General features: G+C 46.8%; 1 protein-coding gene across 1 annotated transcript in view; it reads right to left on the reverse strand.

The window, feature by feature from the left end:
- Window positions 1-13,316, reverse strand: part of LOC142591257 (angiotensin-converting enzyme-like) — a 62,043-nt gene extending 48,727 nt beyond the window's left edge. The window contains exon 1 of the mRNA XM_075703596.1: window positions 13,067-13,316. Coding sequence (XP_075559711.1) covers window positions 13,067-13,291 — 225 coding nt within the window. The 5' untranslated portion in view covers window positions 13,292-13,316. The remainder of the gene's footprint in view (window positions 1-13,066) is intronic.
- Between the last annotated feature and the right edge of the window lie 11,233 nt (window positions 13,317-24,549).

Raw genomic sequence — 24,549 nt, forward strand, 5'->3', positions numbered from 1 at the left:
TTAACTTGTCGCGACTGATTTACATGGTCCTATCCCATCTACGGCTCCTGGCAACCATTGAGTCATAGTCGCGGTTGGTGACCTGACGCGACATTCGTAAACCACTGCCTTCCCAGTAGACACAGCGCACGACGTCGCTGCTTTCAACATCCATCACCTCATTTTATACGCCACGGCGCTCCTAGTAAAGTCTTCAGTGACCAAGGCGGCACGCTTCTTCATCAATTTGTGAAGTATCTCCTTTATCAAGTCAAGATTACACGTCGCAGCACCACCGTCTATCACCCCCAGACCAATGGTTTGACAGAATGGCTCAACGTACTCTTGGCTACATGCTATCTATGTCGCCTGTGATCATTCCAATTGGGACCTTGTTCCCCCCTCCGTGACGTACGTCACGGAAACCACAACCGGATTCTCTTCGTTTTTCCTTCTCTACGGCAGTGAACCTTCTCGTACCATCGAAACCATTTTTCCATATCATCCGGATGCTTCAGAGCGCGATCCGGCTTCTATCGTACGCTAAGCACTGACGAATGTCGGCAGCTCGCCCGCTCGCTCATTACCGCAGACTAATCCCGTCAAAAGCTTCCAACGTGACGCTAGCTGACCTGCTCCTACTTTCCCGCCTGAATCCCTTTTATGGCTCTGGGTCGCACCGACAGGTCCTGGATTCTCTTCCACAGTACTACAGAAATTTGATGGTCCTTATCGAAACAGTGCCCAAACTTCGCCCGTCAACTACTTCGTCGAGCCACTGATGCTCCCGAGTGACCACCATCGCCAGGGAAGTGAAATGGTTAATGTAGACGGGCTCAAGCCTTATTATAGGTCCATTGTTTTGTCGTCGCCATATGTCGCCAGTATGGATGTTTCCTGCCTCCGGGAGGCACTTGTAAGGAAGAGTGCCATTGGGAAGTCCCGTCGCTGTCGTGTGTCTCGAAGCCAAAAAAAAAGGTAATAACGCTAGAAAGCGCAGTCGCACTGGTGTGTGTCGCGCGGCCACTTCGCCGATCTAGCTGAAATATCTTTACGGCAGTTGTGTTTCTGGTTCACATTTGACGAGTCCAATAAACCTCGTCACTACTGTTTTACGTATTTGAAGTTTCTCTCCTTCAATAGCACTACAATAATCTCTACAGTTTCGCTTTTACCGCTGATTCTCCAGGGCTGCATCGATTTGAAGTAAACATTTACGTTATTCCTTGTTTTTGTCTGCAGTAGCTCTGGAGACCTGTTTCCCGTAGTTCGTGCAAAAGGGTTAATCTGGCCTAAGGTTGTCGAGTGCACGATGTCACGCTGCGCTTCGACTCTGTATCTTTTTCTGGCAACATTGGCGAATGGTGAATGTCCCCACATGACACACATGTGGGGACATTCATGCCATTACCTATCTCTTATGTTTACCATGCACCCTTGTCATACTATGCCAACGTTGGTACATACCAAGTTAACGACACGGCCATGAGGGCACCATGACGTAGGTGCCTAGGTAGATACTGTTAAAATGGCCAATGTTCGCTATGAACTGCTTCGAATAAAAAAAAATCAGCTACAGCTGTCTAGCCTATTGCAAAGACCTTCGGAACGAAACCCCTCAGCGGACAGGTATAGTTTTGAACGGTATGCACGCTTAAGAAATACGCACTCAAAATGCACCAAATACTCACAGAATGAACAGCCAGTCTTGAAGAAGGCCATCGCAGGGGCTTGAACCTGAGGTCGTATTCATCAGCAGAGATTCTGCATCGCTACTCGTTGTGTCCTCCCCGGGGTTCACCAAGAGTGGGTCCAGACTCTGCATCACCAATGATGTGATCCACTCTTTTATTCGAGTCTTTTTCGTCTAGACCATTCTTTTCGTATTCTTCCACTTCTCAGCACTCACTTTCTGCGTCCTCTTCGAAACAGTGGCTCCACGTCTTGCATCTTGAATGTCTTGTTTTACCTGGTCACGCCGCTTTTGACGTCGCCCCATGCGAGGTGTATCGGTTACAGTTGGCAGTGATAGGCTGGCAAGCGCACGACGAGGTGACCTGATGGTGCAGCAATACAGTCCACTCGGTATCGTTCTCCATGCGTGTTAGTGTGCTCGACGAGCTTCATGAGCTCAGCCTTTCCAAGTCCTGGCCATACGCAACACGCTTGGAGAAAGCCAGTCCTGTATTTACTTTTTGAGGCTGCTCGTTCGTGGCACATTTTCGATCTACACGGAATGATAAGGGGTAGATTCCTCGTTGGCGTTCCATGAATCTCCTCGCGTGGGCGTGGTAGCTCTGCAAGAGTCGTGAGGCGCCTGTTTCGTTGCGGGGTGTTTTCTCATAGTGACGATAGATGGCATTTTTTATCAGTGCTAATCTACGACGGCACATGTTACCGGCAAGCGGAGACCTTAGAAGGTCACCTGAGATTATATTAGAGCAGGCGGTGCAGGATCTCGAAGGCACCCAAGGGGTAGGGGGGGGGATCAAACCTGGAAGCAGGGCGGACCGTGGCTTGTGGCCGACGAGTCAGGAGCGTGCCAGGCCGTGTTCGCATAAAAAAATGTTTGTCCGCAAAAGTGGACAGCCGATGTTTTCCTCGCCTGGCCCGCTCCGACGTCGGCGAGCCCCAACCAGCGGACCGGCCTCATATCAAGCGTTGGTGTTCCCATCTTCGCCGACGTACCCAGGACACACCCTGTCAGAAAACTAGACGATGCAGCCCCCCGAGGTGGTGCCGCACTGTCTGAGCTACTGCGATATCTTTGAATGGCGCTGTCAACAAGGCACAATCTCCTATATGCTCAAAAAGATGACACACCTGTCACAGCACTGTTTAAAACCGGCGCACGCATCTCCATTATCAATGCTCACCTTCCCCACCCACTAAGCAAAGTTGCCACATCTGCCACCACTCGGGTCGTACGCATCGCTGACGACAGCACGGTTGGCGTAGCAGGAATATTTACTGCCCACGTAAGCAATCCGGCCACCATGGTATTGCTCTTTTCACCGTGTTTGTCCACTGCCCCCATGACCTGACACTTGGCCTAGGTTTTCTCTCTGATGATTCTGCGCTGATCAATTGTTCGGAAAGTACTGTCTGCCTTGACCTGCCTCTCCTCTCCGGTCCTCCTGATAATTCGACCAATTTTTTAAAGTGCCGCCGCAAGTCCTGACGTACATCGAACTTTCACCGTTGCCGCCAGTTACAGATGGCTATTACATCGCTACATCATCTACTGCCGTTGTTCTCATGCAGAACGTCAGCGTCACTCATACCGTACTAACTGTCGCCGACAACCGAACATGCCTTCTCTTGGTGAATGTCGGCTTCACAGAGCAAAAGCTACCTACGGAAATTTCACTGACCATGATCAGTACTTTACAGCATCGCTGCGTTGAGACTTTTGCAATCGACGTCTCATGTGAGCCGTGCAAGCCTGCCAGTTCTAACGAGGAAATTGGATAAATGATTGCCTCGGACCTCTTGCCTGAGCATGCTAAAGCTCTCCGTAATTCATTTTGTTTAAAGCATGAAATGCTTTAAGTTCCCATTTTCAGCGACCTTCAAGTCACCTTGAGCCAGCAGCTAGAGCCGTCATCCGGGCCCTCAAACAAGAACCTGAAACGAGAACCTGAAACGAGGACCAACTTACATACTCAAGTTACTCCCAAACAACTTACAAAAATATTGCTTCCGAGTTCTTCCTAAAGTACCTTCACAATGTCACTGAAGCTGTAACTTCCAGTACGCTGAAGTTTTGTCATTTCCAATACCGATATTTCAAAAGGCAGATAAAGCGCACTATACATCTGGTTGTCATCTTTTGGCTCTGAGACAGAGTTGCCTGTGCTCTTTTCAACGCCAGTGGTCCGTGAAGCCCGCGGCGTGTCTGGCATACCGGCAGCGTCGGTATCGTCCGGCAGCACCCGAGGTGGTAACATTAGGCGCACCGCCGATCGCTCTTTGATTGAGACCACACCTGCGATGATCTATCTTTGACAGGAAACTATAGCTCCCAGATGGGCCAATGCACAGTGGGGCGTGGAGCGGTGTGGTTTGGTGAGGTGTGCCGTTGCGAACATGTACTGCACCCATTATGAGATCGTGACCAGTTTCACCTCCACCTAGTCTGCTTTGCCGGTTGTCATTTCATGCTTACTTCTATTCAAAATTACAGGAGAGCCAGTGATTTTTATCGAGATATTTTTGACCTACATGGCCGTCTCTTGGACCAGAGTTGCCTTGTCAAAAACTGTATAAATACTAGAGGTGCTCATCAAATTCATCGACAAGCCTACAGAGCTTAAGTGTTGGTGCGCCAAGTCATCAAGACAGAAGTCGACCAGATGCTAGCAAAAGATATCGTTGAGCCGTAGTGAAGTCCCGGGGCGTCGCCTGTCGCGTTAATGAAAAAAAAAGACGGCACTTGGCCTTCCTGCGTTTACTATCTGCACCTCAATCTCATCACAAAGAAGGATGTCTATCCACTACCCAATATAGATGACACCCTTGATTGCCTCTATGGTGCACAGTATGTTTCATCCATCTCGATCGGTAAAACAGATTCTTCATAACATCGGGCGGACTTTATCAATTTAAGGTCATGCCCTTCGGCCTATGTAAGTGTCGATATGGTCACCTTTGAGCGCATAATGGACTCTTTGCTTCAAAGGCTTAAATGTCGACTTGTATTTGGTACCTGGATGACGTTATAGCGTTCTCACCTACGTTGGGCGCACACTTTGAGGGAGGTGGTGGTGGTGGTGGTGGTGATGTTGAAGCAGGCGGGGTAAGCCTGGCATACATAGCCGGCAATTGTTCCGCCTCACAATTTGAGGGACTCTCAGCGGTTCTTGGTATTTTTTACAAGGCTGGCGTGCACCTCAACTAAAAAAAGCCATTTTTGCCATCGTCAGATAACTGTACTAGGACACCTGGATCACGCTTCTGGAATCCGTGCTGAACCGGGGGAAATTCGCGTAGTCCAAACTTTTTTGTGCCGCTCTCAGAAAATGATGTCCACAGCTTCGTAGGACTTAGCTCTAACTTCCACCGCTTTGTTAAAGATTTTGTCACCATAGCACGGCATCCCACAGACATCCTAAAGAAAGTGTGGCTTTTTCATGGAGCTCCCCATAAGCTGCCGCTTTCTCTCGTCTCACGCCCCTACTCACCTCTCCACCTGTTCTGGGCCATTATGATGTTTCAGCCCCTATACGCCTCGTGCAACGCCTATAGAGACGCCACGGATAGCCACCTAGCGGGCGTTTCCAACAGTACGCGCGGGAGCAGTAGCAGACGACAACGCTTTGCAGCAAGGGTGGTTGAAGTTCGCGGCTGCGATTCGTCCTTTGTTCGGGCGCCAGACTGCTTCTTCTGCCGTGACAGCTGTAGGGAAGACGCAGACCTCTGTGGGAGCGGGTATGAACACGATGTTACCGGTGTTTGAGACAACATAGTCCACATACGGGCCAGGTGCGTCCCGCAGACAAACGCCATGAACTCCATTTACACGAAGTGGAGCTCATGTGAACTAGCCGACAAGTTTTGTTCACTAATGCGATGTCTCGACCATGTTTTTTTTTAATTCTAGCCTTGCCGCAATGCTCTGTACCTCTATAATAAGCACCCGTCGTTAGTGCAGACTTAGAAATCAAATCCGCACGGTGCGATGTCTGCATAAGCCGTTGTGATTTTTCTGCCGATGAATACATGTGACCTCGCCGAATGAGTGTAGTCAAAGTTGCCTGAAGAAGAGTAATTGCGAATTTATTGATAGACGCACGGTTTAATAAACGCGCGTGTTAGCGCTGTACAGCCGATGAATGCCGTTCGCGCTGCAGTTTTTGCAATTTTAAATTCCCCAGGGGAGCTGCTTGGAAATGTACAAAGCTAAAGTCTGACTAACTTTTCAGTACTTCTTTAATGTTACTAGAGAGAGGTGCCACATGATATATTTAAAGGCAGAGCAGCGCCAGTCAAAGTAGATGAGCTCTGGCGACATGGCCGGGTTTAGTCCTCAGCGGCGTAAGCATAATAAGATATAATTCAGGTGAGTACAAAATTCACTTGCAAGAAGCGACTACGTTGTGAAATAAACAAATCACTCGGCGTGTTAAGTTTGCTCAGGCAGCATCGAGGTGTGATGACTTCCAAAACGTGACGCGAACTATTAAGCGAGAAATGGAACAAAAATACTACATGCAGCAACTATTAGCAATTCTCGCCCGCAGCTACCTATTTTCTAAACACATATCCCAAAAGAACCAAAATATCTAAGATGCCCTCAGGCGAAATGAATAAAGCTGTTAAAGAAGCACTTGCTTGGTGTCATTCCGATAAGACACAGCGTGTATTATACCCTTTACAAACGAGGCAGGGTGAAAACCTCGCAGCTCAAAAGAATCGGCAAGAGTTATGCATGAAGCAACTAGCAACAGTTAAACATGGGCGAAGCCACGCTTAAAATAGATATAAAAACATGAAGCGCGCGACAGCTGGTGCGAGGATTTACCAGGCCACCAGCTGTCGGGACAAGCTAACAATTTCAGTTCTTACAAACTTCTGTAGCTTTAACATACAACAAAATGCGTTCGTGTAGTCGTGCTGCCTAGCTAGCCCAACGCGGCAAAGCGGGGGCAAACGGCATTCCGAACTTTAGCGAAATGCCTCTAAACCGCATGTTGCACTGCACTGCAGACTAACTTCGTCGCTTACGCGTCTAACTACGATCGAATAAAAAAAAAAACACCGAAGCGACAAAGGAAAGGATCAGAATGATAAATTTCCCGCCGAAGCGGCTATCCATTGCTACCGTTGCTCCTGCTGATGAGGCTTTGCGGGGAATGATTACAACCATATCGCCGGCATGTTTTCGCCGGTATTTGAGCCCCTCACCCAGCAACAATTCTTCTTCGACATTCCTTGAAGCGTTGGCCATCCCACACATGAGAAGGGTGTTGCCTATTTTGCTCTGAAAACACGAATAAGACGGAGAAGCACTATCGGCGACACAACAAACTACGGCGTGCTACGGCGCGCGGCTCGCTCCTCTCCCGTGCGTTCTGCGCAAGGCCGCCACCAGTGGCGCCTTGCGCAGGAGTGCGCACCGATGCAAGGGTCAACGGAGTCGATGCTGTCTAAGCGCAAGTTCCGCGTGGCCATGAGCGGATTCTTGCGTACGCCAGCCGCCATTTGTCTCTTTCTCAGTAAAACTACTCCATTACTGGGAAAAAGTGTCTGGCTCTTGTCTGGGTGGTTGCCAAATTCTGTCCCTACCCATCTGGACATACGTTTTGTGTTGTCACCGACCGTCACGCTCTCTGTTGGCTTTCGTCCTTGAAAGACCCCATAGGGGTCTGAGACGCTGAGAAGCCTGGAGGATGAGCTTTGCGGCCGCAGAAGCATTCCTATTCAATGGTCTACAAATGTATGCGACAGAACACCGATGCCGACTGCTTCGGCCTGCGTTCTCTCCATCTCCCAAGTTTTGGGCATAGCCAGTGATCAACGCTGTGACGCCACCTTGCGAACCCTCATTGAGCGAGTTAAATCTGCGCCTACTCACCCAACCATACAGTGGTTCGTCCTCCAGAATGGTGTTTTGTACCGCCTTAATTTTACGTCAACGCTTCTTCCCTTATTTGTCTGGTCCCTTGGCACCTTCGCTCAGCCTTTCTCCACAAATTTCATGAAGCACCAATTGTATGCCCTCTTGGTGTCATTCACACCTATGACTGTCTGTAGTCGCTTCTACTGCCCGGCCGTGCTCGCTCTGTAGGGCGATTCGCTGCGGCGTGAGAACCCAGTGAGCATAAAAAAAACTCCGGCCTTACTGCCGGGTATGCTGAACCTTTCGACATCCCAAATGAGCCATTCTTTCGAGTGGGTTCAGATCTTCTCGGCCCTTTTCCCGAGTCCAAGTCCGGCAACAGGTAGAGCGTTGTGGCTATAGATTACGCGACACGCTACGATATAACCCGAGCGCTTCCGGCCCACTTTGCAAAGGACATCGCGGATTTCCTCTTCTGCGGCATCATTTTAGGGCATGGTATCCTGCGACATCTGCTCTTGCACTGTGTGCGTACCTTCGTTTCGCCAGACATTGCCGACATTTTGCAGTCTTGCTCTACCAAGCACACGCTCGCTACGTCGTACAATCCTCGACCTGTCGAACTGGCCTGTCTGAGTGATTGGACCGGACCATGAACAGTATCTTGTCTCAGTACGTTTCGCCAGACCACCGTGGCTGGGACATTGCACTAACTTACGTTACATTGGCTTACAATTCTTCACGCCATAAAACTGCTGGTTATTCGGCGTTTTACACCTTGTTTAGTCGCGACCTGGCATTGCCCTTGGATGCTTTATTTCCCTCAATTAATGCCTGGATGAGCGAATATGCCCAGGGCACTATTGTCCATGCTGACCACGCGAGGTATCTTGCCAATACTCGTCTGTTGAATCATATGAAAATCAACAGCGCGTTTAGAATCAGCGGCACCGCGACGTGCACTTTTCACCAGGTTCCCTTCTGCTACTTTGGTCCCTTTTCCGTCGAGTGGGGCTCTCGAAGAAACTCCTTCCTTGCTACAAGGGCCCTTACCACGTCTTACGTCAAGTGACAGATGTCGCCTTTGAGATCGTCCCCGTCAGCTCTGCCATGTAATTTGGCCTCGCTTCAACTGATGTCTTTCATATCGCAAGGCCAGAACCTTGCCATGCACTTCCTGACGGTCCCGTTTGACGCAGCGAGACGGTGCTTCTTCCGCCGGGAATAGCGTTACGATGAGGCGAAGAAGAAAACAATGACAGTCCTGCAGACGATGAAAACTTGACACAGCCTGGCTTTGTTCTCTTCTGTCTCCGCGAACGTTCATTGTTTGTCAATATATTGTAAATAGATTTATACGCGCAACATTGATACACTATAGTTGCGCGACTGTCATATCTAGAGCCGGTGAAAAAGACGGCTCACGTTCATGTAGCGCGACATAAGAACACGTTAGTGCACTCGGTCTGAGCAGCCACGTGTATCTGCCGCGCCTGAGATCGATCGGCACCATGGCTGGTTGGCACAAATAAACCGTGACAACGTTGGCTGCCGCTTTGAGCCGCCTCCCACAAATTGTTGACAGAGGTCGACTGAGCCCATTCATGCCTGCGTCAATGTAGTGACTCTACCAGGAGGAGAGTGACGCGGCTTCATGCGATCTTTGTATGGTGTCCGAGAATTCTACATCGACCTTTCCGACACCTGGTTCAACCTGCTGGACAGCCACTTCTATATAATCAAGATGACCTACCGCTAATGTGATACTAAGAAATACAGCGGGAGCCACCAAAGGAACTGCGTTCGAAGCTGCGTCTGCCGCTTCGCGGCACCGACTTCTACGATGACTTGTTGGGAGCCATCCTTGTTCACTACGCCACCTCGAGTAATGAGCCTCCTCCAGTTCGCGCTCTGTCACATCAGCTCTCGCCATCTGAGCCTTCGCGTATTAGCGCGGCTTGTCGCATGTCGTCTACGTCCCGCCGGGCCGATGGTTAGCCCGCGCCGGCCTCAGAATTAAACTTCAACTTGTTCTTTGAGCCTCCTCCCTATTTCAAAGGCACCTACGTGACGACACTTATCAGGTGATTTGATGAGACAAATCCACGCATTTTCGCCAAATATACGGCGCGCCGTTTTCCATCCTTGGACGTTCGCGCAAGCTGTCCGCTTCCTTTGCGGGGGGGCCTCACTGATCACCGATTCTGAGGCTTTCGCAATGTCTCCGCTAGGCGGGAATTTCACTCTTGCAGACATGGCCACGCCGCAAGCACAGCCTTCGCGATGACTTCATCGACCGCCGCAACGGTGATGCTACCGCCATCCAAAATTTTGACACAAGCAGCAGCAGGCTAGCCTTAGTATGCGCTGTACTCGCACCTTCCGCTGATGCCTGGCCTAGTGAAGTTTCACAGGAGCAGCTCTGCCATCGGGTTTCTTCAGCTCGAGAATCACTCCTACGTCAACAACGTGAGTGACACACACTTGCGCTATCTTCACGCAAGTCGCGAGCAGTCAGATGGTCTTCTTTCGGAGTTCCCACTTCTACAAGGCCAGGGCAGCTACTAGAATCTGCGGCAAGTCTTGATTTCGTACTACAGTATCAATGTGGCTGCCCATCACTCCCAATCGACGTCGCTGATCCTGCCTGATACATCTTCTCGGATTGCGTGAACCTGGTACTACCAACGACCATAGAGTCGGCTTTTGTAGCGCTTCTGACGAAATCCTGAGCAAAATAGGCGACAAATCAGCAGCGGCTGGTCTGACCACGCTAGCTCGAGAATACCGCTTATCGCCATGATAAGCTGCACCGCAGAAGCGTACGTGCACCTGAAATGGCGAGGCAACATTGATTCTCAAAGGCAAGAGTTCATAGCGACATTCAGGGCAACTTCGGCAGGCCGTTTCGGAGCGCTCTAGAGAGCTCTCGCAAGAGGCGTTGTCTTCGGCTGGTTGAAATACGGTGCACGCTTTTCGTTAGGCTGGTGCTTTTCGATCGCTCTCCTCTATCTTCGCGTGCTCTCAGGCCCTTCGAACCCTGCAGTCGGAGCAGTAATCGACAATGAAACCTTTCCCGCAACATCATCATAGCACAGCGTCGCTGCTGTCGCTGGAGTGTCGCCACTGTTGGCGAGGGTTCAGCGTAACCTAGGCAACTTAGGCTACTGCATGGTGGCGTCTCGACAAATGTTTGTCCCAGCGGCGCGGCGCGTGCGCCGGTTTTCCCGGCACCGCCGGAAGTTTGGATAAACGAAATATCGCACGTTGCCAGTAGTCCCGTAGTCATGTATCTGCCATTTCTTCCTCCGAGAGCGACTCGCACGTTCGGCATGCGCGCTTGTCCTCTACCTCCGAATTCGTGGAACGCCGGATCTGCCCGACTCTGTCACGGGGAATGGAGGCATCCAGTCGAAGATACCAAACTTTCAGCGTGTCCGCTATTCCGGCAAACAGGGGCGGTTTGGGCGGATTACCGGATGGTCGGGGGCGTAAACGTGAGCGGCCGGAGCGGTGCAGCCGCCTGCTGTTGTAGAGCTCAATCAGACAAACACAGAGCTAAAATTGCAGTAACCTACTTTATTCTGCTTCGCTGCTGGTGCAAACACCACTCCCCAGCTCAAAAACTCACACCCCAGCTAAGAAGAATATAGTAATTGGCTCTGTGTTTAGGTGGTTGAGCTTTGCACCACCAGCTGGCGCCACCAATCTGACCGCTCACGTTTACGCCCCCGACCATCCGGTAATCCGCCCAAACCGGTTCGCCGGAATAGCGGACACGCTAAAGGTCCCTACCATCACAGTCCTCCGCCACTGCTCCCGCCGCACGCCATTCGACGCCGTCTTCGGCGTCGTTCCTCAACTGCCCGAACACTCGGCATGCGCCAAGTATTGACAAATACGCTCCAACTCTGCTTGCCTAGTTGTACCGCACCAGGTGCGCAGACGTCGACAACGTAAGATGACGTCATCTGCGCAGAATGCAAGGCGCCCCATGTCCAGACGTGGTGTGCCGGCGGCACCGTCTGCACTTAGGCGCGCAGCTCACCAGCGCATCTTCGTACTTCCACTGCAGAAATCCCGATGAAGCCATCTGTCTTGTAATGATACACATCTAATCTGTGACAGAGGCGGCTGTCTCCTTTCCACTCTTAGTGACACTTTTTTGTGCAACCCTTATCCTGTGCGACACTCTCAGCCATGACAACCAGAAAGCTATATCTGCCCTTCGCCGCCACACAGATTGTACCTAGACTTATTAACGGACGCTACCGATTGCCGCTCATATAATAGAATTGCAGCCTCTTGTTTTGCTAACGCACGCCTCTGTACGAATTTCAATCGCGCTGCGTGCTAGGGGGGAAGCCCTGTACTGGCGCTACTATCGCCTGCAGAGTCGGTGGGGAATAAGACGGCTTACGTGCATGCAGCGCGAGATGAGAAGACCCTAGCGCGTTCGGCGTGAGCGGTGGCGTGTAGCTGCAGTTGCCGAGGATCCATCGGCGCCATGGCTGACAGGCCTAAGTTAACCGTGTGCGTGGTGGCCAGTTCTTCGCGCCACCTCTTACAAACTTAACAACAGACACTAACAAAGTAAGTACTTAACCACGACGTATTTACAAGAGGAGCGCAGCCAGCGACCAAGGTGGTAACCAGCTCGTGCAAGGCCCAGATGCCCGTCTTTGTGTACTTTTGCGCCATATGTCGTAAGCGCCTATTGTATCGCAATAATATTGCACTATGGATTACTCCATAGACCCGGATTCCCCATAGCACATGATTACTCCACAGAACCTGGTTTTCGCAGCGTAGCAGCCCAATGTTCTGCATATTACACTTCTGACTTCCCAGTTACCCATGTTGCCGGGAAAACGTTTAGGAATTACGATCGGTCTGCAGACACCGGTAACCGCGTTAATAATTTTAAGGATGCTAAATCCTTTAAATGTGCGTATTGCCGGAATCGTCTTCAGATAAGCAAGATGGCAACGTAAATTATTGGAATTCGAAAACTAGCTTCGAAACAGCTTTGGTTTCAGAATGTTCAACTCGGGCCTAAATACATTCTCGGTTCATCTGTTGGGAAATTTGACAGTAATTATCACCTTTGTCGAAAAATTAGCTTCAGGAGTTCCATTGAGCGAACACTTTCATGATATAGAACAAGGTACACGTGTGAGTGGAGGCGGGTACGTTTCATATATTTAGGCATTCTCACCCCAGTGATTTCACACCAGAAGTTAGTGCGTGCATATATGGGCATTACCTTAGCGCTCTTAAGCGTTCGGAAAAATTAGCGCTCTAACTCAAAATTTCTGTAGTCGATTGTTGTAGCAATACACTTCTAATCCTGTTTGAGGCTTGTAAGCTTTCGTTACGTTTGCCCGCACTGACTATAATAAAGGCGCGGGATGTGCAAGCGTGTCCTATTTTACGGCAACTGACAGTGCTTGACTTGACACAGTAGCATCATAAACATGCCCATAGACTGCGTTTTATAAGATAGGTGAAAATGACTTAACTTACTTTTTTGTGCTTGTTGTACTCCGTGATGTTGGTTACGTAGTTCCACTCTGCTAGCCCCGCCCTATTCATCGCTCTTGTGAGTATGGAGTTCACATAGCCAGCGAACATCCTGCCCCTGGCTTCTTCATAGATGATGTTGGGATACCCCCACAGGTGACCTTGAGCTACGGGCATGTCATCGAGAGTGAAGTGGAGCCACAGGAGAAACCAAAAAGACGGTGCCATGTTTGCCTGAAGGGTACCTGCGGTGCCTGGCGTGTGCAAGTACAAAATGTAAAGCAGCTTCATCTTGCTGAAAAAGGGTTCAGGGTGAGTTCGCGATTTTCTACCTATTGAAAACGCTTTGTTAACCCGGATTGCTAACAGTCATATATGATGCATTTGTATTGTAAACAGTGCAGGTTAGTATTAGCTGAGAGCAACGTATAAACACAACCAAGTACGTAAAACATTGCGCTGGGGAGGGCCTACTCACCACATGGCAAAATATTGAGGGGTTAAAAGAAAATAATCATATCAGTAGGATTATAACAGTATAGCTCTGCAATTTGAATAAATAGGAAACGTAATGAGGGCTGCAAGTAAATTAGTGATTTCGACGGCAACCTTGTTTTATTTTCATTCGCTTGCCTTAAGCAGACTACACTATTGCGATTTATTTCTTAATGTAACTTTTTGCACTTTGTGGATGAAGATTCTTCCTTAGGAGCCAGCACAGCCGAGGCCAGCACAGGAATCCTAAGTTTGCTGACGTTCCCTATTAAGCTGTACCTGCATTCTCTTAATGATAAGTTTTATATTATAATTACAAAATACGAAAATACATTCTCGCGACCGGCAACCGGACGCTCCTTTGTCAAGGGTTTTTATGGCCCGTAGCTGATTACAGGCAGTTTTTAAAAGAACAGGATTTCGAACATGCCCGTATAAACAAACCTAAGAATTTTTGTAAGACACACATTGAAGAGAAATAACTGAGAACGCTGGAAGCTAGCGCCAAATGTCTGATTTCATTAGGAATTTTGGGCACCCGCTTTGGCTGAAGGCATTGAAAAGCAAACGCTTTTTCTGCTGATAATATATTTTGTTATATAGAATAATATTCATATCAAAGGAATAACGCAGTCATAGTGTTATGGCTCGACTTCAATAAAAATGCGATAGGTATTCTGCCTTAGTTTACCCATTTCAGAATTCATTCCCTGTGTTTTGTACATTAGGAGGTAATCATCATTTATGTATAACTCCTTCTTCCACGCACCTTTATTTTTCGATTTCCTTGTTTGTTTCTCTCCCTCAAATATTTTGTTAGCACTTTTATACTTTCTGTCTCGCTTACAACTTTTTAAGTGAACCGTTACAAAGGCTCCGTAGCTGTTCCTGCGGATTAAAATGAAGATGTGTTTCAATGTATGAATAGTTATTATTGAGAATTTGAAAGATTTTAAGATGTGCTTATCCACCAAGAATGTTCATTATGCTTCCAGAAGAAATTTTGAAGATGTTCGCAAAACGCAACTTGGAAATCGCAATGAAATCATTGAATATTTCCGCATTGACACCTTTCTGTTTATTGTATTTCACATTGCTTGTGCAGTGCTAACTTTCTTAAACCATGTGCTATTGATTAATAAAAAAAGTTGCTCTTTCTTCTTGCGTTTTCCTTCTAGCGGCCTAGTCGCCAAAACGTCCTAATCAACTTTGACAGGCATGACTTATGTATCTTCCCTGAAGTTGGCAAACATTTATTATTAATAATACATTAATACTCATCTATGTCATTGTTAAGTAGTGGCACTTCCCGCATTGCAGCAAAATCATACACTAAAGTTGAGATTCAAGCCTCTTGATTAGGTCAACAAAATTAGTCTTTCATGCATACCTATTTTACGTACACATACATATATGCGCAATCATAATTGCATTTGTCGAACAGAAAAGGGTGCGCATGCAGTAATTAATAACGGCCAATCATCTCAACTTGTTATAGGCAAATGAGAGAAAGACAATTGTGTATTTCATTAATGATCAGTAACACTTAGTAAGTAAAGCACCATTTACATTAACATACTACTGATTTCTTTTTCATCAAACCTAAGCAGCTGACTAGTCTGTTATATGAAAAGTAATGTTGATGAAATTACAAAATTTAAAGCTTGCGAACCTTAGGTGCTGCAAATACGCAGCATATTCGAGGTATGCAGTGCTAAAGTACGAAATATTTTTACAAGGCGGCCAAGACTAACATAAGAGTTTTCCTTTGTTATTCTTTGTTATAAATTGAACTTTTTGGTGAGTGAGCATACGGTATTCCTAAGTAGAAGTTCACTACATGATAAACTTTGCCAACAAGTAAGGAGAAGCTAATTGAAAGCGTACTATTACAACAGCTTATGATAAGAAAAAAATGTCATTCACCCAACTATAGCACGAAACTACAAGGAAAAAGTCATACTCGTTTAAACACCACACATTCACGATTGAAGAAAAATTAGCCTTCCTACAGCGACTGAACTCGGGAACAACGACTTTTCGGAGCAGCCTCTCCGCCATGAGACCTTACGGCTTGGCTAGCAAGTCGCGACGCCACGCTGAGTTGATCGACAACCTTAATCAGCCCATAAGACAAGTCAGTTCCGCGAAAGCCTCCAAGGGGGGGCGACGTTCATGAGACAGAAAAAAAAATATCATCTGCACAACTGCTGGGTGAATTATATTTTTCCCTTTTCATGGACCTTCCTACTTGTTGTGGGCTTCCACCGAACTTATTTGCTTTAATTACAGATGTCCCTTAGGCATCCTGCAAGACTAAAGCTCTGTATATTCTTAAAGGTTTATATCTCCATACTACGCAGTATATTATTTGAGAACATAATGAAGGAAAAAGACATGGTATATCCACTTCGGAGCCGATAACTCTCTATATCGTAAATTTACTGTCAGGATAGCTCTGCCATTTAAACATAAGAAAAAGCATGCAGGTACAGAAATGTTGAAAATCTTCCGGTCTTAAGTGGGGTCCTGAAATTTACGGATTCCGGACTACATGCTAGAATATTTTATGGAGCCACCTGACCAAATAACTTGAAGTATAACATGTATAGCATAATTTGTAACTACGTGTCGGGTCATTTCAGAAGTATCCTGATGATAAGCATTGTGGACAGAAAAAAAACTCAAGGAGACCCCCTACGTAACTACGCACTGGCTACGAAAACAAACACACAGCTGCCTGAAAAAGAGTTACGGAGGACTAGTTGCGCGGCACCTTTATATAAAAGCGACACCGCTAGGTGGCTAATATGCCGAAAAATCCCACGATCACCGAGCGTTGTGGCACCAACATTCAAATGCATGTGCCTATAAACCTTCAATTCCCTTATCAATAAATGAACTCGAGTCCGCGTTGAACGGACAGCCTTATAATCATTGTTGCCGCAAAAATGTCTGCGTGTCAGTTTCCAAGTTTTTGTCATATTTTCTGAGCAGTGTACACGTGTCTTATGATGTTTTGAGGAGTGTAAGTACGCCTGCGAGAACGCGGAATAAATATGTTATTGAAAGTTGGCGCTGTGTGTTTGTCTAATTTGCCTTTGCGTGTCCTTCTCATGGAGTGATCGTGCACTGATCCGAACACCCTTCTTGCTTGATGTCAGCTATCGGCCAATAATACTCGTCTAAGGGAATGTGGAAATAAAGCGCACGATGACGAAATAAAGTGTACAGAAAAAAATGAGGACCGGACCCTCTGTTGAAAAGAGAGCGTTTGAGAAAAGGTGAAGTCGCGCTCCGCTTGTGGACTTCGCTGAGATGTTCGCAGCAGCATGTGCCACCTTCGGAACGTGTTTTTTTTGCCAAGCCCGAGGAATGGCTCAGGGCCCCTTTAAGATTGATTTCGACATTGGAAATGAAAGCAAACGTTTTTTACCCCAAGTGTATGATCTAAAATTCAGCTATCTTACTCTTGTAATATCGCTGTGCTATTTCATGCGAAGAAGCCGTGCTCTCTATATGAGAACAGACTCGTGCCACCCATACAGACACAGGCTACGTGCAGAACATAGCGTTTTACGATTTCTATCAAGATGGGCGACAATTTTCCACAATGTATTTCAACAATCAAAGAGACGCACGACACGCGCAACCTGCCAGGATTGGCTCAAGGGAAGATAATGTAATACAAAACGCAAATGAGGCCACAATGCCAGGCATTGCTTCGTTCAACAGTGACAAGGGTTATAAGAAGCTTTTTCATTATGTGAAACAATGGTGAGCGGTGTTCAGCGGAGACTTCCTGAGCATGTGTTAGGCTTCATGACACACGTACTTACATAGGGTCTGCAAAAAAGATTTCATTAAAAACACACTACAAGATCCAAATATAGCGCATAAGCCGCTCGGTCACCAGGCCTCTGCCGACCGAGCCACGCAGTTTTTACGATGGAAGATTGCATGGTCTTCCTAAATATTTTGTTTATTTGAAGAGCTTGGCTAACGCTAGCTGGGACACACAATACAGTAGAGGCGGTAAAAAAAATTTCCCTAATCGCATTTTGTGGTAAATTAATCGATATACGCGAAGTTTAGTGAGCCTGCAGCACAGAATGGCGCATTACGAGAAGAGACGTGCTGCGGCTTTCAGTGACGAACGGGTGACTCGGCCAGAATTGTGCATCTCTCGGAGGAAGGCAACCTTTGATTCAGAATTACACAGAATGACAAGACAAGCTTCCTAGAAACGCGCTATAATGCCGAAGTAGGATGAAATACACACTGCGAATTTCGGCCACAAAGGTATTTCGTAACCTCTATCTTCGATGTTAACTAGAAGTTGCACACGCATAGCAGTGAATCATTGCTATGAGACGCGCCCAAGGCGCAAAGCGTCTCGGAGCACTGGCTTCTACAACGGCTCTTCGTAAAGCTGTTCCCCTAAACCTCTTCTTGAAGACAGGCTAGGAAACCATCCCTATCGCAATTACCATGTATCCTATGCTATTACGTTTCTTTAGGCATATGCCTGTGGTCTAATGTCTTGCGTATTGGGCTTCTGTGCCGGGGGAACCGGGTCGAAACGAACCATCGGAAAGGTAATCCTGATGGGAAAACATCAAATGGACCCTATCAGGGAAAAAGCCTGCGTCTGTCGTCTGTAGCAGCGAAAATGTACCTAATTTCCAATTGGCTGTGACGTCACGTCACCAGCGCGCCTTGACGAAGTAGAGCAGTCGAAAGGGTACACCAGCTCTTTCTTTGGCATGCCAGGTGTTTCGTGAGGAGAGAGGGCATCGCCGCGACACCACGTCACTCTTACTCTCGCTCTCGGAAGGCGGCGCGTGCTTCGTTGTCCGTATCCCCCTTTCGCTCACTCCCACTGGGTTTAGCTGGTGGGCGCACCTGCCAACCTCGGTGGCCGCAGCTGCTTCCTCGGTTTCTCGTCGTGCAGGCCGTCGGTGGCATGCGGTGTTGGCACCGCAGGCGGCGGCTGCTTGCCGGCTCCGACAGCACGTACCGCTATGGTACATTATTCGCAGCACAAAACCCGAAAGACCGCTCAGTAGCATTCAATTAGACACTGATGCTGTAATGTTCGCAACTCATAGGAAGTTGGCCGCCCACGTAATCACTCAAGTTTAAATCATCGCATGCAGAAATTGTGGCAAACGCTACTTTGTTTATTCGTGTGTAACATTTTTTTCTCAGAATAACATTTACCTAAGGCGGCTTTATAAAAAATTGCGATTTCGTCGCTTCCGGAAGATTACTCATGAAAAGGCGAAAGAAGACGCCTGTACTGCGACGATTGTATTCGGTTATCCTGGATTTCAAAGAGGAAGGTGCGACTAACATTTGTATTTATTTCATCTACTATCAACCTTCCATTTGTTCAATGTTTGGTGCTGTGCAGATCCGTAATTCATAGTTCTTTGACAACTTGAATATCGATTGTTGCGGGGCTTCGAATTGATAAAAAAGATACACATTTGGCATTGCGCATCATTATTAACAGACTGCACAGCAGCTATATTTCGCGTTTGGTTTGGCTTCTACATTTTGAAAATGACTTCAACCACTATAATTACGTTGTATTCTGTAGCGGTACAGCCAATGATATTGAGAATAGAATAATCATCTTGCTTTTATTCGAAGTCACTTCAGGATTTACTAGCGCCTGAACCACAATTCAGAGTGTGGCTACGTAGTGACATTCGTTCACGTTACTGGTACGGATATGGTGTAAACGACTGATAACGCTGCTTATGGCTTGCAGAATGCAAAAGACTTGGTCTTTCTTAAGTTGGATAAAATGCCAATGCAGTTGCAATTGGTAACCTGTTTAAGGTACAGCGCCCTAAAGAAGAGGTTGTTGTAATCACCATTCAAAATTTTCAGTACACAGAAAGCTTCAACATGCCGTAAAAGGAGGTTTGATCGGAAGGGAACCATATATTGTACTTGAGATTGCAGAAAACCAGCGGGTAGCAAACGCGCAGACAAAGCAAGCAAGGACAAATTACGGTCGACGAGATCAAGGGCGCATTTATTTAAATAAGCGAATGAATCAAAATAATGAAGTGAAGCATCGAAGCCTTGTTTTGGTAAACAGCTACTTTCGGTGTTTGTTCGTCATTTATTTCAGTTGTGATCGCTTTCACCATTGCTATTAATCCTCATGCACCACTGAGCCCACTCTGTTGCCAGTATCAACCTCTAGGTGCGGCGTTTTGTAATACAGGTAGGTATTTCATAAAAGGCGCCCATTCTCGCGTATGGGTCTGGCGCTGCATCACAGAGTTTAACACTAAGCCGATGATGAATGTGCAATAAGCTCATTTAGCGATTTACCATTTACGTTATTTTTCATGCATTAATCCTCAACTTGAGAGCCTTTCGCAGCCGTAGAAATGTAAATTTGCGCAGTACACATGTATTTCAGTAGGTGCAGTATTCAAAGTAAACATGAAATAAACTTATGGCGCCATCAAAGCAAGCATCATTCAATGAGACAAGAGTACCTAATTGTTACAGGAATAGTTTACTTAAGCATGATTTATGTGCACAATTTCAGATTGCCGCTATTGGACCTTCTTTAATTGTTTGAGTTAAAGTGCCTGGAAAAAGTCATGCCTTACTTACCTTGCAGAAAGTATTTCTTTTAGGCGCACCGTTTCGTGGCCCCAAAGCACTCAAATCTTTTCCTTTTTCATTGCCAACATGTGGCAACGTGTATATTAGAATACTCTCCTACCAGCAGGAGAGCTTCCCGACCCAGAGGGACCATTGTTCAAAGCAAGGCTTGCGCTGTATCCAACCTAACGATTGTTAGGACCCAACAATGAGAACCTGAGTTTACGTATTTTGCTCTCTGCGGGAAGCTGCGAGTGTCTTTGTATGTACTCGAGAATAATTTTGCAATGGAAGCTCGTAGGTCTTATGATAACCCGCAACAATAACTCAGTCCCTTACAAGTAACCTGCGTTTGGTATCAGAACATTACCTCTCAAAATTTGCCTGGATGCTTTAAGGTGAAAGTAATGAAGGAATGAAGTAATAAGGTGAAGTAATGAGAAACGAATAATGTGTAGTTCTACACGTAGTAACTTTTTTAAACTCAGAGCAATAAACTTTACAAGGAATCCGCGTAAGGAAAATGTAATGCTGCTACGAAAGATTGTCTTGTTTCTTCGTACTAATTTCTTGCGCGCCAATGTGACCACAAAGTTGAGGGTAAAATCTGTTCGATAATTTCTTTGGCAGAATATTGTCACGTAGTACTGACGGTGAAAAAAGAAAGCGCAACAGAAAAACTGTCAATAGCTTAACTTCTTATGGGGCGAACTTGTGTCCACGAAAGCAAGTTTCACCCAAAGGACAACGATAGCAGCGCACACAGTTTGCGATCGTCGAAAACCTGATCTGCGAGGCCAGCGCGTCGGCTTTTATGGATTAATCATCGAAGGTTCCCGAAATAATCGCTGGTGCCCGTGCATGCATGTGTATCGGTGTGTGTCTGCCAGAAAGAGCTGCACAATTCGCTTCGCGCATACAATTAGATTGCACAAGGTTCGATGTCGACGCACAATGGGTAGAGCTATCGATAACATTCGAAAAACTTCCGATACACGCAGGCGCGTCCTCCGATGAGCGATAACAATTGTTAGGTGGCGAAACGCGGTCACACGCTAAAGATAACCAAGTACGCGGGTCAACATGTTGCAATTAGCATTGTTAGGATATCTAAACCCCTTTGCAGTAATTATTTTCTCTGTTTATTTATACATATTTTGGCCCTCTTATACAGCTATAGCAGAAGTGGGGAAGGATAAAAGTAAGGTAGCAAAAGTTCGGCAAACTAAAGCAAAATAAATGTTATTGGAAACAGTTACCCGAGACAAGCCAACAAGCAGTAGGATAAAAGAAAAACGAAGTAAGCGAAGCTTTACCTGGCGTTTGATTCAAGTTACAATATTTTGTTGTGATGTGGACGGCGAATGTTTAATTTCATTGGCGTTCAGTGTAATACGAGAGTTGAGAGTCGCTGCTAAACCCTACCTTGCGTGAACCAATGCTGTTTGTCTGCGTTGTACACAGAACACACAACGAGATGGGCTTGCCTAAGGCACTGTCGCACTGCATTTTTCATACCCTCAGGGAAATTTGGCATTGTCGTTGCCTAATATGGCCCATCGCATGATGAGAGAAGTGTTAAACTTTATTTCCCTTATGGTGCTGCACCTGGCTTTAACCGCAAACAGATCATAACGCACAATGTACTGCGCGGACGGCGGATAAATTTTGACCCCCCGGGGTTCTTGAATATGCACCTAAATATAAGTACACGATTGTGTTTGTACTTCGACTGCATGGAAATGCGGCTGTCACAGAAGGGATGGAACCCGGGAGCTCAAGCAATGCAACAGCCTCAAGGCATTCGTGGTGGTGCATTCTATTGATTTGAAGGGTGGCCGATATTTTAGCGTCGCGTAGATGCTACGGTGCTTTAGTGAAGCTTTGCGCCTCCACGCCCTGTGTCAGGTTTGTTTGCACGGTTTTTATTTTTCAGAAATCGCAGAAACTTACCGTAACGCACTGTGAACATAAATTTGTCCCGCTTCTCCTTTACCGCTGTTGTATACTACGAGCAGCAGTAGCGTTTCATTGCCTTCTTACGTCACCTTTTTCCTCCCCGGCCTCCTCCTATGTATGTGAGGTGCGAGCGAAGAGTGTCACTCGTTTCGTGAATGCATCAGTTCTACCCGTTCTCTTCCTCCTCTCCCTACTTCGTCTCTACCATTCTCTATACCTCCCCCATGTACCGTTGAACGTTAAAACAAAGGTAAATGCTGCAGTTCCTGCAATATTTTAGCGGGGAGTCACTGAGAAATAGAACCGTGGGGAGGGTATTGTGGCGCTGTCCAGGGATCTCAAGAGGGCATAGTGGTGACTTTCGATGGCAAGGTCCAAATGAGTTTTTCGTGTCCCTTTTCCAATCTGTCACGTTCCTGAAATACACATGCGCGCTCAAAGAGAGCGATAATAGCAGCAGCAGCAGTCGAAAACTCGAACGGAGAGGAAAAAAAAACTTTCGCATTAAAGATATGGGCTATGCAAACTACCTATTGGAAAATCACCTCATATGGAGGCTAAAATGTCAAACTTAAAATGAATTATGGCGTTTTACGGGCCAAAACAACGGTTTCATTAGGAGGACCGCCATAGTGGGGGTCTCCGGAATAATTCAGAACACCATGGGTTCTTTAATGTGCACCTAAATCTAAGTGCATGGATGTTTTCGCACATCGCCCCATCGAAATGCATCCACCGTGGTGAAGATCCGATCCCGCGACCTCGTGCTTAGCAACTAAACACCATAGCCACTAGCGTTATTATTCATTTTACATACATTTCATCATGGGCAGAAAGACGCGATGAATTGAACAAGAGAAATATGACCATACGATGGACATAGTGATTTCATATAGGCCTCATTCACCGGCATTAAGGCGGATTTTAAGTACCCTTTAGGTGACAGATCAGTGATATTGATGGAAAACAGCAAATGGCCTAATACGGATCCTTCTACGGAGTAGAAGATGAATCAGCACTAGCAAAGGAAGCAATTTTTGAATGACAAAAAATAAAACTTATGATCCGCGAAACAAGAAGGCCGTAACTTCGCATGGCGCTCAATTTGACACGAAATGTGGAAACAGGCACAGAATCAGAAGCTTTAGAAGAGTCGATAAAGAAAGCATGTGCTTGATTAGATATGTATAGAACAGAACAAATATGGAGTACAACATCGACTAGAAGCATTTCAGTGTATCCACAAGGAAAAGCACGCTTAAGAGATACAGGCTGTTCGACTGAAGGAGTGATATGATGTGTTTATGAATAACATGTTCCGACATTTTAATTCAGTATGGTGTTATACGTATTGTGCGCGCGACGAATGATTGACTCTTCTTCATCTCTACACATTATCACAACTTGTACAAATTCCTCAGCTGGATGTAATAAACGGTTCCTTATAAGTGGTGGAGGTGCTGGGTGTTGGTCTGGAATAAGAGAAAAGCTGTTTATTGCCAAACATGTGTAATGGTAGAACCCTCTTTCCCCGAGCTTTGTACTTGCCAAGAGCTTTGAAATTTCTGGAAAAAGAGCGTAAGGTGCGCCAAGGTTCAGATTGAATAGCACACAAACAAGAAAAAGTTATGAATAGCATCAACAGGTGTAGAGTTCCGTGTGATGAGATTCAAGATTACACATAAGGCACCTTCAGAACAGATCTCGATGTCCACGATCCGCCTAAGAAAAGAATCATTTAAAAACTCTGGAACATTGTTGTTATTGTCCGTGAAGACGGACTGAAACAAAAGCAAACACGTTAGAAATTACAATGGGTTCAATATTTAAAAATTGGAGGACGCTTAGTCTTCGCTTTTAAGCCGCATTCTACTCTTAAACTGTAGCTCACGCTTCCTCGCAACTGCAGCTTACGCAGCAGTAATGTTTAGCGAACGCTATGTACGAAGGCGAGCTTTCTGGCAGAAACGCGTCTGTTGCATGGGCCGCAATGTCGTGGAGGTGAGCGTCTTCTGGAGGTTTTGCAAACAACTGGGCACGCCGCTCCGTAGCCGGTCCATGAATGGTAGTGTAGTGGACAGTACTCGTAAAGTCCCGCAGTGGAAGAAGAGGCTGGACCAGAGCCATCAGGCATATAGGCTCGACGATGGTAGCCGTGACATTAACGCAGTCACCTGATAAATAAATGGCAGTTCTGTGTGGGCCTTCTGTTCCTGCATGTTGGTGATGCGGGCATGATACCACATGATAGCTGTATACGTCTAACAAGTCTGCGGCATGGAACCGGCCGTTGAACAACGACGTCTCGAAGAAAACGGAACGTCTTCCGTCACCACATTGAAAGTTCCTGAATTCTGGCCCTTAGACTATGAACTCTGGTTCGCCCACATTGTGGC

Source organism: Dermacentor variabilis, chromosome 8, assembly GCF_050947875.1.
Source record: "Dermacentor variabilis isolate Ectoservices chromosome 8, ASM5094787v1, whole genome shotgun sequence".
Taxonomy (NCBI): domain Eukaryota; kingdom Metazoa; phylum Arthropoda; class Arachnida; order Ixodida; family Ixodidae; genus Dermacentor; species Dermacentor variabilis.